The sequence below is a fragment of the Telmatherina bonti genome, assembly GCF_933228915.1.
Source record: "Telmatherina bonti genome assembly, chromosome: 17".
Lineage (NCBI taxonomy): Eukaryota > Metazoa > Chordata > Actinopteri > Atheriniformes > Telmatherinidae > Telmatherina > Telmatherina bonti.
Window position 1 is genome coordinate 22,012,563 of NC_136615.1, and position 21,310 is coordinate 22,033,872.

Genomic DNA, 21,310 nt, shown 5'->3' on the forward strand with positions numbered 1-21,310 from the left:
GTTGGGAAAGAAACAGAGTTACAGAAACCATTGCAACGTAAGACTAGATGGCGGCGCAGCATAAAAGGAAAGACAATTGTGAAAAGAGCAGAAAAACTGTTATTAGGAGCATCAGTCTAATCCCAACCATCACTGTTTATAATAATAATAATAATAATAAAGTTATAATAAATGTTATTTCTTTCTAGACACTCAAGGTCACTGTACAGATAAACAATTGGTGCAAAATATGACAAAAACTGAAGATAAATAACATATTTAAATAACAATAAAACAAAAAACAAATAAAAAAAATTAATACAGCACAACACGCTAACTGACACAGCCATGACCTGCCTTTTCAGAGAAAAAAAGGCAGGCCTGAACAGGTGGGTCATAATATAGAGAACAAAAAAATCATTGCCAAAACTCCTGTTCCTCATCATTTGGAAACCCTTCAAAATTTTTACTCCAAATTTCAGTGATTCTTTCTAAGCCTCAAAAACTGCTATTTATTCACTGGGCTGTCTTAAAATTAGTGCTTACCATTCACAAAATATTACGTACAATTTCAAAGCAAAAAGCTGTACCTTGAAGTTTTTTTTTCTTTTATGATAACACTGTAATTTTTACAGTGTTACACCAAATATTTTATTATGTGTAACCAAAACTCAATATCATTTGAAAGTTGCACAGTATAGAAAAAAAAAAAGTCAAAATATGGCTCTGGATGAGGTACTTTCCAAGTTTTCCAAGATTAATTATTTAATTTATTTTAGTTGGCAGTCAGTCTTTTTACAAAAGGTCAAACAACTTTTAAATTTACGTCAAGTTGGGAAAGTTGGAGGCCAGAAAGTAAAACAATGTCTTCGTTAAAAAACCTAACTTTAAAAAACAAAATACTATATGATGGATTGGTGCGATTATTATAATATCCTGATAAAATCTGACTGATAAAATCAATAAAAACATTGTATACACTGAGAAATCAGTTGGACTGCTGCTGTTAGACAGGTGTAGATGACAGATGAACTGACTGTTTGAAAGAGGGGATGTGGAGATGAAACTTAAGATTGCACTTCATGCTTTAAAATCTCAAGCTACACCTACTCCCCTTTCACACAAAAGAAGTACAGAATGTGCATACAAGTTGTGTAAGAGCATGTTTATGTATATTTTGGCTAACTCACTGTAGATTAGGTGGTAGACTCTGCTGTGTTTCCCATACCCCTAACGGAAGTCGATATCTGGGGATTTTGTATCTCAGAGACCACTGGGAGGCCTTCCGAAGACCACAGTACTTCACCAACATCTCAACCAAACTTATTTGTAGCTCAAGGTCATCTGCCACCACATACTACACATTCAGAACAAACAAATTTGATGATCAAATTTCGTGTATAAAGAATATGTATTGCACTGTATTACAACACATCATCATATGAAAACATACTTCTAAACTACACCAACCTGTACATGATCACTCCAGTTCTCTTCGGTCATGCCTCTCTATGAGGAAAACAGATACAAAGCAGCTTACTTGAATTTCCTATTTAAAAGTTGCACTCATTCATCTGACATTCAGCCATTGATTTAGATTTACCATTTCAACAGGTCACAACTTCATATCTTTATCCTCTGTGAGCAGACCAAATCCATCTTACGCATAAAAAAGTCCAAGGTAATTCCACTAGGATCTCTTGTTGCTTTCCTTTTGCTAGAGGGATAAATATTACCTTTTGGATTTGTAATTAAATGAGATGTGCTCCTGTAACTGCAACATGAGACCTGTGCTAAAAATGTTGATGTTCTGAGATCATATATCCAGACAAGTAAATCTGAAGGCACAAGGAATGAACATACTGCTTAGTCTGTTATTTTAGTTTAAATTAAATTACAATTTATTTAAAAAATGGCCGGTGTTACTTTAACTGACGAAGAGCACAGGACTGCCATGTAGAATCAAGTGTAGCCTTTTCATCTTTGAAGAATTTTGCAGCTAAAGTTCTGGGCTAAAAAATACAGTGCTAATGGAAAATTTTCAGACTCTTTCAACATTAAATTGTGTGTTGTAATGAAGGTTGTACAAAATTACCTTAAAACTATATCACAATTTATTGAACAGAGAACCTCAATTACAGTTAATTTTCAATTATTCCAATTTATTATCAGATTTTTTTTATCTCATAGGTAAACTCTGTTTTCTGTTAAAATGTGTTTAACTGGCTTTAAAATAATATTGGGTTATGTGCATCTTGTAACCTTTAAAATCTACCAAACTTCTTTCTGTGTTGCATATTAAAATATGTTATGTCTCATTTTAAATGAATGTTTGCAAACCATTAGTATGCAGGGTTCAGTCCTGAATATGAAAGAAAATATAAAATCTTGCAGTATTACTTACATCTACAAATGTCTTATACATGAGATAGCGCAATGAGTCCAGTCTCCTTTTGTGAAATGCATTAGGACACAGATCTGTGTCAAAAAAGAAAAAAAAGAAGATTAGAGCCTATTTTGTTTTAGAATAAACTGTCAATACACAAGAGCCAGAAACTTTTCAATCACCAACCTTGGTCCATCTTGAATTTCTGCGCGAGTCGTAAGACGTGTTTAGTGAGCATTTTGGGCTGGATCTGGGCTGTGTAATGTTTGGACAAAGAGAGGTGAGGGAACCGCCTACGAAAACAAACAAACATTCTGTATAAGTCAACAATATGACACACAGATGATAGATGCACATGTATGCAGTTGATTCCTGCACAGTCAGTCAGACAGCATACCTGCTTATATCATTTACATTGAAGTTGGGGTGGCACCAAGAGTCAAGCAGTGTGACAAGTTGTTGTTCTAGCTGATGGTGGCCTGTGACAAAGGACTCTGCCAAAGACAACTTGTCTTGCAAGATAAGCGGTACACACATCTGGAAAATGGCATGGAAGAGAAAACATTAGTAAGCCAGAGGGGAAAAAAAAGAGAATTTCAGATTTCACTGGTCTTATGCATTTCTTCAGTTTCCCTTCTTTATGGATAGAACAGAAATATCGAGTGAAAGTGTTTTAGACTAACCTCCTCTACATCAAATTCATTCTGTAACTCCAGTTTTATTGTTAACACTGCAGCCTGTGAAGAAAAGAAAACATTCATCTGACTTTTTAACTTGCTCTGACTGATGTTTGTGTTGTAAAAGAAATCTTGTCCAATCATACACTCACCTCTTTATAACACTTAAGACCCTGCAACTTTACAATCTGCAAACGTAGTATAGATGGGTCCAAGGATTTGAGCTGGTAGATATTGATGAGACTGTCTGAAAAGTTGGGCTGAATATCAGTCAACAACCCAAGGGCTCGTTGCTGGAGTGCTACCGCTTGTTGTTGTGACAATGAGTTGATGTGTACCTGATGGAGAAAAACAATTCACAAGAAAAACTTATAAAAATGTGGAAAGTTTTTGCTTAGTTTAGCTTAGTACGTTTAGTTTATTCAACAGGGATCATGCAGAGCTGCATTGAAAGTTGTAAACTCTGAATTATTAGGTACTTATTCAATCTAAATCAGTGGTTGCCAAAAATAGAGTCCAGGCTTCTTGGTAGTTGCATTAAGAACATAAAAAAAAGAAAAGTTGGGAATCTAAATGATGTGACAAATGTACAGTAAGAAAGCCTTCAAGCTCAAGAACACAACTATATGTGCAACTTAAAGGACGACCCAATGGACACATGTAGGCAGGACCCAAGCTGCAGACACATCTGGGAACAGCAAGCTCACCAACCTGAGGATGTTCTTTCATCCATGTCTGGAATTCTATCAGGATTTGATGACCCAGGTTGTGGCTCCGACCCTTCTGTTTGCCTGGACAGCTCTCCAGGATTGTTAGTAAAGCCTCAAGAGGCTCAGACAGCTTTGAAAATCCCTGGAGGGCTGCCAAACGCAGCTGTGGAAAGACAGATGAAAAGGAAGGAGTGGTAGAATGATAATGTTAAAGATAACACACTACAGCTTGTTAGCAGATTCATTCAAATCTACACCCTAGCATTTACAGTTGTTTATCACTACAGATGGTTATTAAAACATATTCACATAAGGTATATGATATTAATATGCTATTTATATTATAAATATATTCAAAATCAAGACATAAAGTGCAGGGGTACACATCTAAACTGGAGGAAATTCATATGAATTATAGCTCTACGAGTTAATTCAGGCAAAAGTAAAAAGGGCAGTTGATTCAAAAGCCACAAACAAGTCACATGTCACAAACATGGCAATTATTTTTTCCCCTTTCACCATCTTCATTTGTTAAGCTTGTAAAAGGACTTCAGTGTGTTATGTGAATTTGCAAGACATTGCTGAAAACATATTTCATGTGATCAGAGGAGTAAATGCCAGTTAAAAATTCCATCTGAGGCACATATATATATAACTAATCAGATAAACAAAGTAACTTCTCAGGCCTCCTCACAAAGTTAATTGACGGTCGCTTCCCTGTATGAACGGAATGTAATATACGACATAATTTTTGAAAAAACAAGCTTAAAATATTTTAAGGTAAAAAACACGTTCCACAGTCCAGATATTTTTAGAAGTAAATCATATGCATGTTTCGGATTTTGTTGTGTGCATCTTTTCAGACAAATTGAAATAAAGCTGATGACAACAGTGACTTTGCTCTCTGAATGAAGCTGACATAGGGGGCGCGACAGTTTTCTGGCCTTAGCTAAAGAATGTAAGGTCTGGTATTAGAAACTTCCAACATGAGAAAATAATATCTGTGTGAGAATGGCTTGCTCTTTGTGTCTTAATTTGCAAAACAGATGGCACCACTCAATATCCTCCTCTCAAGTTCATTCAGAGTAACACAAATTCCTGACTTCTGACAGACAGCCTGCTTTCCTCATTAACACACAAATACAGTCACACAACGGTGAGCTTCATTTAAGGTGCTCACAGTTGTCCTTCTTGTGCCAGCGTTACATGAAGATGCATGCAGACTTCAGCACATCACCTTTGTAAAAATACACAGATTATTTAAGCATGGAAGTGACAGACGAGAAAGTGACTTTTACCGTCGGCAGCTCTTTCCTGTTCCATAGTTCGAAGAGTTGGTCTGTCAGCAAGGCAGGGTCAAGGCCTGAGTGGATCACAGACACATGCACATGGGTGGGGTTTCACTTAGACCTTTGACATGTCAAGAAATTAAAGCTTTTGGAGTTATTTTCAGTTGTGGGGAAAATATTTACAACCCTAAGTAAAAGCCTGGCTATACTGCGCTGCGAAAGGATTCTGTTACTAGTAAAAACTCTGCAATGAAAATTGTACTTATGTAGGAGAACATTATAACTAAATTAATGAAAAAAACTGAAATTTGCAACACTGTTGTCACAAATGAAGCAGAAGTCTTCATTTGTGATTCAGGTAGTCAAGTAAATCAAATTGAGTACAAGGTCAAATATTCCTTAGAATTGCAGTGGAAGTGCAAGTGCAGTGGGAGAAAAAAAAAGACATATGAGTGCCAGCCAGCACATCTTATGCACCAACAGCACCTGAAGGAAAGCTATATAAGACCTACTATGACTATGTTTATCAACAATTAAATACAAAAGATTGCCTAACTCTATTGGCAAACCTGGTTGTGTACATTCAACTTCTCTCTCAGCCTCTTGGGTTGAAAAAGGGGGTCAAATTTGTTGCCAAAAATCTTGAAATCCCCTTTTTGTGTCCCACCTAAGTCTCAGCTTATCTGTAATTTGATATATTGGAAATATTGTGTGCTAAAACAGGCATAACTGAGTCGTTTTAACGTCACATATTTTTTTCTTTAACAGGCATAGCAGAGCAGCCATAACAGCGGATTAACAGCTGAGGCTGGTTGGACAGTAGAGGAACCCAGCATTAGCTTTGCATTCCATGTGAATCTGCAGCCAAATATTCCAGAATAGTCCATCACGTGCATTTTTGATCATGTTTAGATGTACATGCAACTGACAAAATAAGATGTATCTATATACATATTTATTTCCTTTTCTTTCTTTTTACTTTGTCAGCTCAAACATGTATTTCATTGACTCTTCTCTAAAGCTTTCTTGGTCGTTCATGTTGTGTGGCCTCTAACATACCTGCAACCCCCCCCCCCCCCCCCCCCTTTCCTTCCCAGGGCTAGTTTTCCTGTTCTCCTCTCCCTCCCTGCACCAGCCTCTCTTGATTTTGTCTCGGATTTCCCCAGGAAAAGGCTATGCGCTGGTCATGCTGTAAAAAATACAGCCTTCCTGATGCATAGCCTGGGAAAACAGACCAAAAGGCCTCTCTATGTTGGCTCTGATTTTATCCTAGCCTGATACTCGGTCTCTTTCACGTTATATTTCTCTTACAGTGATGGCACCTCTTTTTATTTGCACTAATTTCATTGCTTTCTGATAGCTTAATACCTCCCTAACAAACTCTCCTGATCTGCAGCTTATTTTTTGCCATCCCCTTAAAAACACAATTTTTCTCAGTTACAACATGGTTCTCAGTTAACATGGTTAAATAAATGTTGTCTTTTGTTAACACTACAATGCATCGTTTTCTGAATTTTCTACTGTAGATATTACCACTGAGTCTAAAAGTAAATTTAAGTTACTCAGAAACTAAGAGAACAGCTCTTCAGTGGTGTGTTTTGTCACACCACAACAACATTATGGAAAAGAGTGCTAAGTATACTGGTTATGCATTAAATGGACTAAGACATGCATGAAAAAGAAACACTGCTAGAGCCCAATCAAATGTCCTTTAATTTAAAACATTTGAATGGCTACAGGCTTTCCTTTGCTCTTCACTGTGGATCCCTGCTGTTATACACCCCACTCTAGTCCATTCATTCCACTGATGAACATGCACAGGCAATGTGCACGAGGGGATTCACACAAACACAAACAGCATAGCCCACTTCAGCCTCATTGCTTGCATGAGGACAGGAATGTCGTGCATGTAGCTTCTTTACAGAATTGGCTGGTGTGCAAATGACAGAGCTAAAGGCTTCCCCATTCATTACAACATAATAACCCTATCACCACATTGAAATACGTAGACATGCATAGAATACATGAACCCATTCACCTCTGAGAAAGTGACACTTTCAAACTTTTTTATTTCAGATAATTCTATAGTTTCATTTAACAGATTTTAATTTATTTGACATAATCTTGAATTCCAATTCTAATGACATTTTCAGTAAGTTAGTCAGAGATTAAATCAACAGTCAGGTCTAACTACATGTTGCCAAGCAGCTGCCAAAACAAAGGAAATACAAAGATCAAGTGTCTAAATGGAGGCATTTGGTGTTACTACAGCCACCAGAACAGCTTCAGTGTGACTTGGCAGTCTTTGTGCAAGTGGCTAAAATCCACTGGAAGGCTGCCACAACATTCTTGTATAAGTACCTCTCTCCTCTTGAATTTGTTTTAGGTGATGAAACAAGCCTTCAACCAATACTTGAAGTAGATGATACTTATTAACTGCCTCTCTATGCCTGAGTGTGGAGCCACATGTACGGACCATGAGCACTTTTGTTATTGTTTATAACTTTTATTGTTTATGAATAATGTATTATAAAATGTATTTGCTATTTTCACAAATTAATCTCTTCGCATTTTGCCCTTTATTTTGACAGTTCTAATTAAAAAAGCTAATTTCTTTGATAAGTACGGGCTTTTTGTTGGATTTCAATTACCGGTTGCATAGGCAGAAATGCATCTCCATTTTCATAAAGACTATTAAACTGTCTTTTTTTTGTTTGTTTGATTGAACAAAACTGTTGACATATGGCTGCTTCTTTTTGTGATGCAAGTTTTATCTGCATTTATACATGTCATGGTGAACTGTGTTCATGAACAGTGATTTCTAGGAAGATAAAGTGATTTGATTGCAAGGCAGAAAAGTACTCTGACAGAAACTACTGTATTTTAAATTAGTGTGTATGTTTAGCATCAAAAATTTATTAAAAAACTGTTTCTGATGCATTTGTAGTGTTGCTCTAATGACTTTAACCTTTGTTATATTATTCCAAAATAGTTTTCTCATATTTCATATAACTTTTTTAAAGTTTATGTAAAGACATAGTGTTTATTCCAGTTTAAAGGTTATGTTATATTACATTAAACAGAAAAATGCTTAAATATCAAGCTGCATCGATTACTCTCCTGTTTATTTTTCTTTTTGGTTTTTTTTTGTCTGGGGAGTTTCTACAACCATCATGAACACTAACATTGACCCAAACGTGTTAATTTCCATGGGGTTTTGTAAGAAAACTGTGCAATTAAATATTGGTACTAACCAGTTCTCTCTGGAGTAGTATGGTTCATTGGTCCACAGGAAGGTATGCTGCTATCACTCTGTAGGTGTTGAGATAGAGGTCTGAATGAGAAGACTTCACTACAATTCTAAAAATGTAAAACGGTAAAATCATATATAAATAAATAAAAAGATAGCTTAGGCGTACAAGCTCTGGTTAGAAAAATTAAACATGCATGGACAGGAATACAGCACTGTGTTTAATTTTTTAGCTGCATGTTTGACATAGTTGGTCATGGTCATCACCACACATCCTGATCCCTGGTAAAGAAAGAAAAGAAAAGGGAAAAAAAAAGAGCGTAATGACTGCATTTCCCATCTGGTAACATCAGAAAATAGTCTAGGATAGAAACAGTCAGTCAGTGAATAAAACTGCCCTGAATGTCATCAGCGTGTATCTACCATAAATCAGTGATACTGGTAAGGTGAGGCTGCAGACTACTGTCACAAGGCAAAAGAGTCTGTTCACCATGACACTTTCCAGCAAGTTGTAGTTCTTCAGGCTTTGAAACCACATTGATCGATCACACACACACATGCAATACCAGTTGCATTTGGATTTGTTTATGTGCAAAAAGTCACATCAAAAAAAGAAAGAAAGAAAGAAACTGCAAATTAAACAGCTTCCAAAAAATAAAAATAAAACATTTGGAATAGAAATCTCAGAAAGGACAGGGTGCCAGTGGGCTCTAAGACTTGAGTTCAGGCTAAGCAGGTTTTTAAAGCCTGAAGTTTGTTTGTGTCTGAGTGCCTACAGACTGTGCCACTCTATCCAGGCAAAAGCGCTATTTGGCGATGTGGAAGAATAATAGCAACACGACATTACACTAAACCAGTGTTTGTCAATTCAGGTCCTCGGGCTCCCCTGCCCTGCCTGTTTTAGACATGATCCTCCTCCAAAACACCTGAGTCTGATTATTGAACTTCCTCATCAAGTTCTTTGAAGCCTGTTAACGAGCCTTTATTTCATCCAGGTGTGTTAAAGTAGGGTTGCATATAAAACATGCAGAGCAGGGGGGCTTGAAGACTGGAATTGAGAAACACTGCACGAAACAAAGTCATCTCATTTTTTATGTTTTGTCCCCCTCTTGCGGTGTGAAAATGTTAACTACTTCCTGAACACTTGGCTCTCTGTGCTACAATTGGCATATATCACAGTTAAACCAAGACCACTCAATTATGGCAACTGCTCTAACATTATACAACAGTATATACCCAATTCTCTTGGAAGGAAAAGTCACAAAGCCTCCGGAATAGTTATAAACATTTTGATTCTGCTTTTAAAAAGTTGTCTTATCTAAGCTAGCTCAGAAAACATCAAAGCTATGGTGAAGCGTTGCTAACCAACACACTGTCGCGCTTTTAATGTGTCAACAGCTGTAATATATCTAACTACAATAGTGTGAGCACTCTGTTATTCCTGAAAATGGACTCACCATTTATAGTACCTTCTCTCATCTACGTTTTTATCGACAGCCCTCAGGTTAATCCTTAGGTTAGCTCACTGTATTTAGAATGATTAAATTTGCCCTGACTTTTTATCCCAGGTAACATTTTTCCTCACAACATGCACACACAGCCCAGACACCAGCCAGAATTCATAGATCCGAATCTAAATATGACAGAATACTATACAGCAAGTAAAAATTATATAAATATACGTACTGTAAAACGGGGTTTTTCAAAGATTCTTAGCCTGTAAGACGATGATGAGGGTAAAATTACCCTTTTGTTATTCTTGTTCTGTTGGTCGCTTTAGGAACTCTTCTGGAAAGTCACAGCGCTTTGTCGCCACCTTCTGATCAAAAGACGTGAATACGGTAAAGAAAAAAAGGTATTAAAATTTATTTTCTTAAATGCGCGCTGATGAAGTTGTAAAAATCATATTCCCTTAAAATATATAGTGTTAAGGTAATGTGTGTGCAAAGTGTTTTGCAGTATAAATGCTGACAAAATATAGCTGATTCCGATTTTATATATATATATATATATATATATATATATATATATATATATATATATATATATATATATATATATATATATATATATATATATATATGTGTGTGTGTGTGTGTGTGTGTGTGTATATAGTGAATGTATATGTAAACGTGTGTGTGTGTGTGTGTGTGTATATAGTGTATGTATATGTAAACGTGTGTGTGTGTGTGTGTGAGTGTGATTGCATTTTAAGGCATTCTGAGCGGATTATGTAATCCAGATCAAGTGGAATTGATACTAACCATGTCAGTCCTTGAATATGAAAAATTTCAGAATTATAAAAGTGCCATGCTTGATTAGTAGTATGCATGTAAAAAATAACCTGTCTCTTGGGGGCCATTTAAATCCCTTTTTTATATAAATGTTGTCTTATGTTTCTTTTGCTCATCTTGTGTCTTTTATTGTTTTTTTCCTATTGAGTTAGGGTGGTTTGAAGTCACAAAATAGTCGTTTTTATATGTCTTGTTAAATTTGTGCTGTGTAAGATGGTTACGGGATCATTTTGCATCACTTCATAGTTGTTTGAGGTGTCAAGTTGACTTTCTTTTTTTTTATTTTTTTTTATTTTTATTTTTTTACATCTTTTAATGATCATTTGTGTTTTATTTTAACTCTGTCTCAAGAACTATTCTATAAATTTGCTTGAAAATATTTCATTTTGTGTATATATTTTCTGTTTTCTTGTTTTAGTCCTTTCATGTCACATTTGTGCCATTATGTGTCTCAGCTTTCTTTTAAACTTGCTATTTTTTGTTTATTCGTGGTTATTTTGTCTCTTTATTAAACCAATGAGTTATTTTGTCTAATATCTCCATATTTTCTTGAAGATCGGCTTACGTTTTAATGTTATGTATCTATTTAGTTATGAATTTCTTGTATCATGACCTGTTGGATTATATCACCCACTGCAGAACCCACTAGAATGAGACAGAAAATAGGAGGTGTTTCAGGTGTTGTCACGTGGTGCGCAGTTTACCACGTGTCATTTACGTCATGCCGTCACGTCCTAAAACAGACCCAGCCAGGATAGTTGGAGCATTGGTTGTTATTGTTGGTAACGTTGTCATTAGTGCGCACCCTACATCATACTCCCAATTCAGACCGGCATTGATATGACATAACTGTGGTTAACAGCTATATATAACAAGCAAATCTGTCTCCGATTCCTCAAACATAGCTAGCATTAACTAGCTAGTGTAACTATAGGGCGAACGGCGAGCTAGCCAGATAGTTACTTAGCAGTTATGGAGTGGCTGGGCAACGAAGAACCTAGCTGTGACCATACTACGTCTACCAGGGCTGTTAGTGATGTCTACCCTCGAAACCAGGTAATCCGTTACCTTGGGAGTGGGAGGTGGGAGTAGTTTGAGAAAGATATCCACTTCAGCGATTCACAGAAAACTTATTGGCATTGCATGCTAACTTGCTAAGTCTGTTTTCCTAAGCAAGTTGCACACCTCAAGAGCATGTTTAAAGATGCTTTTTTTTTTTAAATGCAGGTTTTAAATGGGACGTAATTTAATGTGCTCACATATTCTAACATGATCTTTATTGAGCATAATTTGGTCGGTTTATACAAAGCGAATTTGATTAGCGTCACTTACAGTAAGATTTTCAGGGCCAATGTCTATTTCCATTTATCTCACCATAGCTACCATCACCACGCCTTTGTGACTGTGCCATGGCATCGCTGTGTCAGAGCCAGCAGCGCTGTGTGAAAGCCTCAATTGTGTCCAGTTGGAGGCTGGCTGAGGCGCAGGACCAGCTCTGTTCTTTAGGAGTCCACAGCTCTGAGTCGCTGGAGCAGGAGCGTGCTCGCACTCAGGCCTGCCCAGCAGAGCTCACCAACACGGAGGAGGAGTGGCGTCGCAAGGAAAGCATGCTTGGGGGTCAGGAACCCAGCCGCAGTCCTGTGCTCGGTGCTGCTGGAAGTTGGGATGTTTTTGATAAAGTGAGTCTGAAGTGGAGAATTACAATGATTAAAAGAGAAGACTGAACATAGAATGACAAAATTGGAAAAACTAAATGTTGTTTTCCAACATTTTGTATTTAATTTTTGCCAGTTGTCTGCACTTACTTTGTAATGCTGTTAAAGTTTATATATGTGGCAAAAGTTATACACTCACTTTATATTTCATTTCCTTTCTAGAGTATCATCAATGTGCAAAATCAAGCTGTAGAAATGGATCAGGACAAATGCAAAACATTTCTGCAAATGTATGAACAAGACCTCAGACATTTTGGTATGTGAGACACCAAAGCAGTAACATTCTCAAAATAGTAGCAAAATAGGCTGTCGCTGCACACTCTTAAAGAAATGATTACGACTCCTTTTTCTGACTGTAGTTAGATTCCATAAAGTCTCTGTATAATAATAATCAGACTCTCATTGTTTCAGGTATGTTGCGGAGATGGGATGACAGTCAGCGATTCCTGTCAGGCATGCCACAACTCATCTGTGAGGAAACAGCCAACTTCTTAATACTGTGGTGTATTAGACTACAACAAGAAGGGGTAATTTGCTAAATGAATATATAATCTATTTATTTAGACAACAGTTTACGCATAATGTACCACAAAATGGCCCAACTGATTTATTTTATTTAGGAGTATTCACTGATGTGGAGCAGCCTGATGCAATCCATACCTTCATTGCATCAGGCTGATTTCTGTCCAAAATACACACAAGAATAACAAACCAGAATAGCAAGCACAACCAATATACTTGTGTTTTAGCTTATCAAATGTAGAAATGTAGTTTCCTCTATGCCTATTAAATACACAAGAAGTATTTTGAAGTTTTCACATGTCTCAGTAAGAGTCTAGGGTCCAAGACGAGGGTCCAAGGTGTAAATAACTAAATTAAGGATATTGTAAATTAGTTGTTTATTGTGTATGCTGGATACCTATCACACTGACAAATAACAATACTGATACGAACACAAATTTTTTTTTTTCCTCTCTCTTGGAAAAGTCCAAATTTCAGCTGTGCAAAAATTCTGTCGAAATAAGTGTGATCATTGTAGTTTACTAAAACACCAACCCATACCTCTGTCTGCAAGAAATGGTCATGTTCAAGTTGAGACAGGTAGTTGAACATAAGAACTCTTCATTTTGGGCCAAATTTTCCTGTAAACAGAAATACTGGACAGATATGGTCAACTGAGTTTGTATGGATTATCAATTTTGCCTCTACTTTTTTATGATCGTGGAATTATATGACCAGGTGTCTGGTATGCTTAATAGTTCTGTAAATACATTACAGGACAGAAATGGTTTAATTCAACCTTTTCAATCATGGAGATTTAATTTTTTTCTTTTTTTCTTTGCTGCTCATTTTTATTAAGTAATTCAATAACAGAATTTTTGGTCATAAAAAATCCAAAAATTCCACTTTTTTGCATCTGGGCCTCCCTTTCTGTACAAAGCACATACGTTTATTTGCCATTTGTACACAAATATTTGTGCACACACATGTTGATAGATATACTTTACGTATCCTGGTCATTAAAATTTATATTACCCCAAGCAATTTGACATGTGACTTATCAAAAAGTGGGAAGGATTTTTTATTTTTTATTTTTTTGTGTGTGAAAAACACGGTTTGTTTTGTAGAAAGAAGCATTGATGGAGCAGGTGGCTCACCAAGCTGTGGTTATGCAGTTTATCTTGGAGATGGCCTCAAACTCTCAGCAGGATCCCCGGGGCTGCTTCAGACAGTTCTTTCACAAAGCCAAAGTAAGACACACATCTGATCACCACCACATTCTGTAACTAATTCTACCTAATCATTCCAGTGTATCATTACAAAAAGTTTTGAGACTGAAGTCTAGCCAAAAATTCACTTCTCGTTCCTCAGACAATTTTTTTTTTCTTTTGCTTTGTAGGATGGACAAGATGTCTATTTAGAAGTCTTCCATGCAGAAGTTGAGGCCTTCAAACAGAGAGTTAAAGAATATACTGTAAAATATAGAAGTGATGCATCCAACATTGAACATCAGAATACTGGCGCAAACTACAAACTTGACAAAGAAGCAACAGACTTATTACCGCAGGTAAGCATTGTTGGCTGTTCCTTAGTGCCATTTATGCTCATTGCCTGTTGCAGTTTCTCTGTTTTACTGCAAGATGGTGCTGTTGAGCGGTTGTGCATTGCTTCTGACTAGAGATGGGATGTTTGAAACGGAAGCCTGTTTCCTTCAAATGAGACAGTCTTTTACGAAATGCTGCGTTGAAGCCTATGTGACATCTCTGCTGTCATGTGACCAATGATGTGGGACTCTTCGCACACACCAATGAGACAATGGAAATGACGTAACTGATTCAAAGCGTTGGCGGTACAGGTGCTCCATCATCTATCGGAACGAGAAACGCCCGGCGTTCCCTCCTGCTCGCCGCTTTACAGGCTAAGAGATCATTAAGATTAAGAGAGAAAACTTTAAGTATGGAGACTTCTAGTGGAAGAAAACCAACATGTGGAAGGGAAAACGGAAAACTTCCACCTTGTGTCACCCACAAAGGAAGGAAGATAGTAATATGTCTAAAGATTAAATAGTATTAGATTACATAGTATAATTGTTAATGTAGTATTGTATTTAGTATTATATTATATTGATAAATATCTCTCTGTGACATTGGCTAGGATAACTGACAACAGAAGATTAGTATTAAATACTAAAATATAAAATTTCATGATGTTCAGGATATTGCTGACTAATGAGGCTGTGTAATATATCATTCAGAAATCAGGAAAAACCATACGAACAAAATTAAAATTGTTCTAAGAAATCCCACTGAGATGCATAAGCACTTCTCCCAAACCATCATATAGCCCAACAAACTAATTTTGACATTGTCATCTTGTTTCACAGCACACACGCTGTATCTAAATCATGTTATAAAAACTTATAAATAACAAGACAACACATTGAGCCATAACTAATACAATGAGAAGACAGAATGTTACAACACTTACATAGATGAAGACCCCTCAGAATGAAGACAGCTGCAAGAGCTACTGAACTGTTTGTGTTGGAAGTTAAATGAAGTGCGAGAAATTATTAGATCTGTGCCTGTAATAACTACAGCTGACCACCAGATGTCACTGGTATGGTCTATTTTTGACTGTTTTTAGAAGCCTCAAAAGCTTAGCAAAGCTTCATCAATTCATCTTTACTTCTGACCATTTTTGGCACAAAAATACAAACTTTTGTTTCTTTCTGTCACATTTACCCATTAAATTAGTCATTTTCCCCGACAAGACTTAAAGTGTGTTTGTGTGTAAGTCATGGAAGAATATAATGGCAGCAGATACTGAACCCAGGCTTATTTACAGTGTCTTGTTGTCTTTCTTGAACATCTCTTGCACACATTAAAGACTGCAAAGATCCTCGCTGTCAAGTAACATTATGAATTGAATACTGTTGTTTCAGACTCATTACAATTTTGTGTCTATTAATTATTTAAAAAATAAGCTGAAATTAACAAAAAAAGAAAAGCATATATTTCTATTTTAAACTGCTATATGTTGTTCCCTAAACCATCGATCTTTCCTTGTACCCTCAACCCAACCAGCCCAGGTTTGGATGAGAGTTCAGAGATACTTGTTTTACATCTTTGTTTCCTAAATAACTGATTAGTATTTAGATGTCTCCCATTTTCTGCTCTCTGTCAGTTAGAGATGTGCCAGTTTCCACTGTCGAGGTATACCATGGTATGAAAAAGTCTTGGTATGAATATCATTACTTTTTTGGTCATACTGTGACACAGTGCCTGTGGAATGAACTGTCTTATTAATCACAGGGAGGGTGTGCAAGTCAGGCGTATCTGGAGTTACGTGCAGGTGCAGTAAGACTGCAGGATGCTCCGTCTGGTGTTTTAGTAGCAAAGATGGCTGCAGGGGTTAACCCATCAAGTTTCTTCTCCCAATGAAAAAGACAAAGTCGGTAGTATGGGAATACTGGATGATGAAGGTGTCGTTCAAATAAAATAAGTTGGGTTTTTTTTTCATACTCAGACATTCAAAAAAGCTTTATCATAATACCCCGGTATACTTTGAAACCACAATATTTTTGCTCAATGTTATACTTGTAGAATTCCATACCGTCACATGCCGGTCAGTTTGCATCCAACCTGCATCAACACAGTGTAAAGAGATATGTGGATTTTCTCAAAATACAAAAAAAGACAAAAACAAAACTAATCTCCCATTTATTAACATAAACACATTTGATTAATTATTTTGCTGTTGCTTCATTTGCAGTTTGGTTCTTTATGTGTTAGTCTCTCACAGCTTTAGTACCTCCAGATTACAATCCGTTAATCCCATTCTTCCAAGCAGATTTTCTTAAGCCTCACCAGGCTGCATTTAAAGCATCTGTGAAATGTGAGTTGTTGCATTTAGGGCATCGTTGTACCTAAACTACATCTGTTAAGGCCAATTAGCTGAAGTTGGATCCTAGATGCATCTAAATTATTTATTATAATCAAACAACAGTTTGGAGTAATAAACTAAATGTTAAAAAAATATTCTGAGTCAAAGTTTTTTTTTATGTAACATAAGTGTGTTTTGTCATTAGGTTGTTGAATGATGGCAAAAACCATTTTTGCAAGTGGCCTAAACTTACATTCACTGTAGGTTGTGCTCTGTACTGTCAAAGAAAAGGAGAAATCATGTGGCAAATATGTCCCAATCTGATACAAGCAGTCCCAAGATGGCTACTTCAGAGGAATTAAAACATTTTATTCAAGTCAGGATTTTTAATATTCAGTTTATATCCTATAACGAGCTTTTCTGAAGAGCATTTACCACAAACTGTCAAACAGTCGTTGTAGTTTAAAAGCACTTTGTTTAAGGAAAAAAAGAAAAAAGAAAAGCTGTGGGGCCACCTCCCTCTTCTGGCCCCACAGCTTGACTAACTGCCAAACATGTACGCGTAGAAAAAGGGAGGAAAGCACCCTCCCACCCCGAGAGAATAAAAAAAACTTTCTCAAAGCAGTTCAAGCATGTTGAAACTAAATCTGACCCCGCTTTTGGATTAACTGAAGTTCCTCTTCTGATTTTTCAGAAAAACAGGTTTTAAATAAATAGCTGATCCAAGAAACATGAGAAGACAAAGGAAGGTGCAGATTTTACAGGGAAATTTAAGTTTAAAAAAAAAAAAAGTTTTTGTTATTTTTCATTCAGGTTGGCAAATGAAATAAACTGTTGCATAAGCAGTATAATCCTATAATCTGCAAGTTATGTTAGTCTCTAAATTTCTCCAGTTCCATTAAATTTCACATTATAAACAAGTTTATAATGTGTCTCAATTTCATTAATGCTTAGCAGTCCATATCTGTGGTGGTTTCTGTTTAATGGGCTCCCTATTGTCCTTTGTTGTCTTCCAGCAGGTGGGGGAGTACAGCATGAAGCATTGTTTAGAGGCTGGACTTTGGACAAGTACAGGGAAGTGGACAAAAGATGACACTACAGAGACTGAAGACATACTGATGATGGAAACCTCTTAAGGAATGTACAACTGGCTCCTTCCACTTCTTCCATTTCAGTCGTCTCCCTGTGTAGGAACAAGTGGAGTTAAAGTACTTTACACATGGCAAACCAGGCTGAAAAAGGCCAAACGGAGAGTAAAAGGAGAGCCGAGTCTTCACGCTGCAGTATTAGAAGGGAGCCAGGAGCAAATGGTGTTTTGCAAACTACAAGCATTTTTCAGTGTTGCCTTTTTTATGTGGCTGTGGCTGGTCTCTGTCAAGATGGCTGCTGCAGTCGAGCTCATCGCTTCTGTTGTGCCATAACCTTTGTGTTGTTAATGGAGTTTTTTCATCCTTGAAGATATACTCGCTGAAAAGTAAAAAAGACCAGTTGAAAGCAAATTAAATCCAGAAAACACAAAGAAAGTTAAAACGAGCAAAGTCTCAGGGCAGGAGTCACTAAGGTAGCCCGTACAGTGCCTGAAGCAGGGTTAAAAAACAGTTGATGATGATCATGTGAAGCTTGAAAGAAGCATATCTGATAATAATGTTTGTATTGTGTGTGTTTGTGTGTGATTCAGTTAGGGTCAAGATTTTGATTTGATCAAGTCAGTTCAAATGTGGTTTAGTAGGTGAGACCTGTTCAATTTTAAGGAGAAAACAATCAAATTTGGGAATTTGGAGCTTGTGTGGAGCTGAATTGATTTAACTAACAGTGTAAAAGTTTTCACATCTTATCATTGGTAAATACTGAACATCATACTGTTAGGTCATACTATATTTATTAGTTTGTTAATTACAATTAAACATTTAGGCCTCGAGCTTGCGTAAATAGAGCAATGATATATTTAAAAAGAAAAACTAACGACTTATTCTGCAGTGTAAACAAATAGGAAAGAATGTTCCAAACGGGGTTTTCTGTATTTGTCTTCTGCTAAACTAAAATTTCAGACCTGCAGCCATTTTCTTTGATCAGGTTCTGATAGTATATGCATGCAGCTTTAACTATCACAACTCTTCTGGATGTAAAGCAGTTGCACAGTCTTACTGATTTCTGCGGCTGCAGTTTGATCTGGAGGCACACTTGTCAGATTCTGATACTAAAATAGTTTAAAAGCATCTAGGATGGCAGCTGAGGTTTATTTCGTCACTTATTACTGTACTTGCTTGTTACCACCCTTTGCTTTCGTGACCTGACTTAGTGCTAATGGTGTAAGAAATCAAAGTATTATATGGGGACTATCTATCAGACAGATGCACAACAATTCAGAATCAGAGTGGTCATAAATATTCTGCTGTGCAACCAGTTTGTGAGGATCGCAGTATGCTTTGGCTTCAAAAGATGAAGAGTTATGGTAATTTAATCAGGATAACTCCAGTTTTACTTTTAAAAGAAGTATTCCTGCGTGGACAAGCTTAAAACTATAAAGTTTGTTTGTAAACAAACATGAAATCCTCATTTCGCACAATATTTAAATGCATCTTTGTTTTGGGGATTTTTAAATCTAGACTCTTGGTGTTTTAACTGTGCAGACAGACTGGTGTAGCATTGAACCAGTATAATTAGTGCCTCCAGCGAGTCATAATGTAAACTGCTTGTAAATCTTTTGAATGTCCAGTCAGCATAATGTACAAATGCTTAGGAATAGCACGATGTATTCACAAAAGTACATGTTGTGCGCTAATCTGTGACAAAATACTTCAGCTCTCCAGAAGCTCTGAATTTACGCAGGCTGAAACTGGGAAAAGATAAGTTTGCAGTGATGCAAACAGCAGCATGCAAGTTTAATTGGGTTTAAAAAGCGGAATATCAGTCTAATTTTGCTCTCTTACAATCTTTCTTGTGTTCTCATAGTCAGACTCCAGTATTTACCACTGTAGAAAGGTAAAATCACACCAATATTTTGTTTTTAGCTTATTGATGTTCTGGACAATGACTGCTCCATTTTCTGCACTAGTTTCAGTTTGTACCTGCAGCCAAGTAACAACCATTAGCTTCCTTACACAAGTGCTATGCGATGTGTTGGTTTAAGTCTTCATGTGATTTACACCTTAGTTTGAGATAAAAGGAAAACTAAAAGCACCAGAATGGAATTTGGATGAAAAAATAAATAAAGGGCTGAACTCTGCACAAAGAGATTTACTGTTTGTGTTTTTGCAGAGAGAAACTCTCTGAATATGTATTGCACTTTATTTTTTCTTTGAAAAGAAAAATGATCGAAACAAATAAGCCGTCAAACAGTGTTTGAAGCACTTGACATTATTATACCTAACCTTCTTCAGTTTTTGTGTTTGTGACAGCTGGATGTTTTGGTTTTTTGTTTTTTTTTTTCTATTTCTCAAGTCATTCACAATTCAGAAAATGGATTTTGGATGAACTTAATAGTGTGGCTTTTTTTTTTTTAATACATTCTGTTTTGTTGTTGGCTTCATTTTTTTTTTTTTTTTTGTGATATTTAAGTTTTTTCCTGATTTCTCAGATTTTCACTTCTGTAGCCTAAACGATCATTTTCTTTGAAAAGCCAACAAACAGTGTAAATATCTGCTGATAGATATAATCAGTAAGATTTTTACTGTGGTGTGTGGAATTAGAAATGTATCTAAAACATTAAATCCATTCTGACTTAATCTGCTTTGTGGTGTAGTTCTAATTCTGCAAGACATCATCTCACCAAGTCATTATTTTATGGCTCTGCATGTATTTTGGCTGCTTTTGTATGTAAAAGCATCTTGATCACTGTAGCGAGAAAGCCAGCGGTTGCTTTATCACTGTGTATGCAATGACTTGATGCATGAATTGCAGCTTCTTTGAGCGTAATGTGCATTTTGTCTTAGAAGATATGACACCTTTTAGGATATTCAAACCAAACCAACTTGATGCATAAACATTTTGTTGATTAATTTGATCATTTTTGTTCAATGACGAAGAACCAACCATTGTCATTTAATACTCATCAGGACATTCTGCCATAACCCATTCGTCTTTATTAAGCTTAGTTCTGCTCTCTTTGTTCAGCCACTGTTAACATTGTATCTTGTGTCTTTACTTTCCAAAGTTAATCATAACTTAAGTGGTATGAACAAGAGTTTGTATCACAGAGTTACAAGCTTGAAGGAAAAATATGTTGCAATTTATGTCACTGTAGACAACAGGGAAATTGGCGTCTCTTTCTCTTACTAATATTAACTGCAAAATTGGTTCCAACGGTTATTTTTCAGACTTGCTGTAAATATACAGACTTTAAATTTTAAGAAAATCTTTAGGCTTTATTGAGTAACAGCACTGGTTTCATCATATGCTAGCATGTGCTGGGATATGTTACAGTTTACACCCACTACATGGTGAGTATATACAACACACAGATTGGCTGTGCCAAAATGAAGCTCAAATGGAACTAATAGACCCAAAGTGTGCCAACAAAATAACCTTCACACCATAATACCACCAGTCTGAAACAATGATACAGGGCAGGGTGGACTTCAGTACATCTTTGCATCAAATTTGGACCAAACTTAACGCAATCAAA

General features: G+C 36.4%; 2 protein-coding genes across 3 annotated transcripts in view; one reads left to right on the top strand and one right to left on the bottom strand.

Moving 5' to 3' along the window:
- The window catches only part of exd3 (exonuclease 3'-5' domain containing 3), a 39,290-nt gene extending 30,782 nt beyond the window's left edge, over nucleotides 1–8,508 (bottom strand). Inside the window, exons 1-11 of the mRNA XM_079256629.1 lie at nucleotides 8,461–8,508; nucleotides 8,296–8,353; nucleotides 5,051–5,115; nucleotides 3,754–3,915; nucleotides 3,195–3,380; nucleotides 3,049–3,102; nucleotides 2,763–2,902; nucleotides 2,552–2,658; nucleotides 2,384–2,457; nucleotides 1,450–1,488; nucleotides 1,170–1,336 (exon numbers count right to left, since the gene is read on the bottom strand). Of these exons, the coding sequence (XP_079112755.1) occupies nucleotides 1,170–1,336; nucleotides 1,450–1,488; nucleotides 2,384–2,457; nucleotides 2,552–2,658; nucleotides 2,763–2,902; nucleotides 3,049–3,102; nucleotides 3,195–3,380; nucleotides 3,754–3,915; nucleotides 5,051–5,115; nucleotides 8,296–8,323 (1,022 nt within the window). The 5' untranslated portion in view covers nucleotides 8,324–8,353; nucleotides 8,461–8,508. The remainder of the gene's footprint in view (nucleotides 1–1,169; nucleotides 1,337–1,449; nucleotides 1,489–2,383; nucleotides 2,458–2,551; nucleotides 2,659–2,762; nucleotides 2,903–3,048; nucleotides 3,103–3,194; nucleotides 3,381–3,753; nucleotides 3,916–5,050; nucleotides 5,116–8,295; nucleotides 8,354–8,460) is intronic.
- Nucleotides 8,509–11,373: 2,865 nt separating this feature from the next.
- Nucleotides 11,374–20,309, top strand: cdc37l1 (cell division cycle 37-like 1). Of its 2 annotated transcripts, none has more exons than XM_079256170.1 (7): nucleotides 11,374–11,641; nucleotides 11,965–12,264; nucleotides 12,463–12,556; nucleotides 12,712–12,827; nucleotides 13,929–14,051; nucleotides 14,201–14,368; nucleotides 17,703–20,309. In XM_079256170.1, exons 1-7 carry the CDS (start codon nucleotides 11,558–11,560, stop codon nucleotides 17,820–17,822), a joined length of 1,005 nt encoding a protein of 334 aa, XP_079112296.1. In that variant the 5' UTR covers nucleotides 11,374–11,557; the 3' UTR covers nucleotides 17,823–20,309. The 2 variants fall into 2 exon arrangements, with proteins under 2 accessions (XP_079112296.1, XP_079112297.1); XM_079256171.1 differs by having other exon boundaries at nucleotides 17,706–20,309.
- Nucleotides 20,310–21,310: the final 1,001 nt, after the last annotated feature.

Coding starts and splice junctions, on each gene's coding strand:
- cdc37l1 (XM_079256170.1), top strand. CDS start 11,558: ATGGAGTGGCTGGGCAACGAAGAACCTAGCTGTGACCATACTACGTCT. Junction 12,557..12,711: donor ACAAGACCTCAGACATTTTG/GTATGTGAGACA, acceptor TCATTGTTTCAG/GTATGTTGCGGAGATGGGAT. Junction 12,828..13,928: donor TTAGACTACAACAAGAAGGG/GTAATTTGCTAA, acceptor TTTGTTTTGTAG/AAAGAAGCATTGATGGAGCA.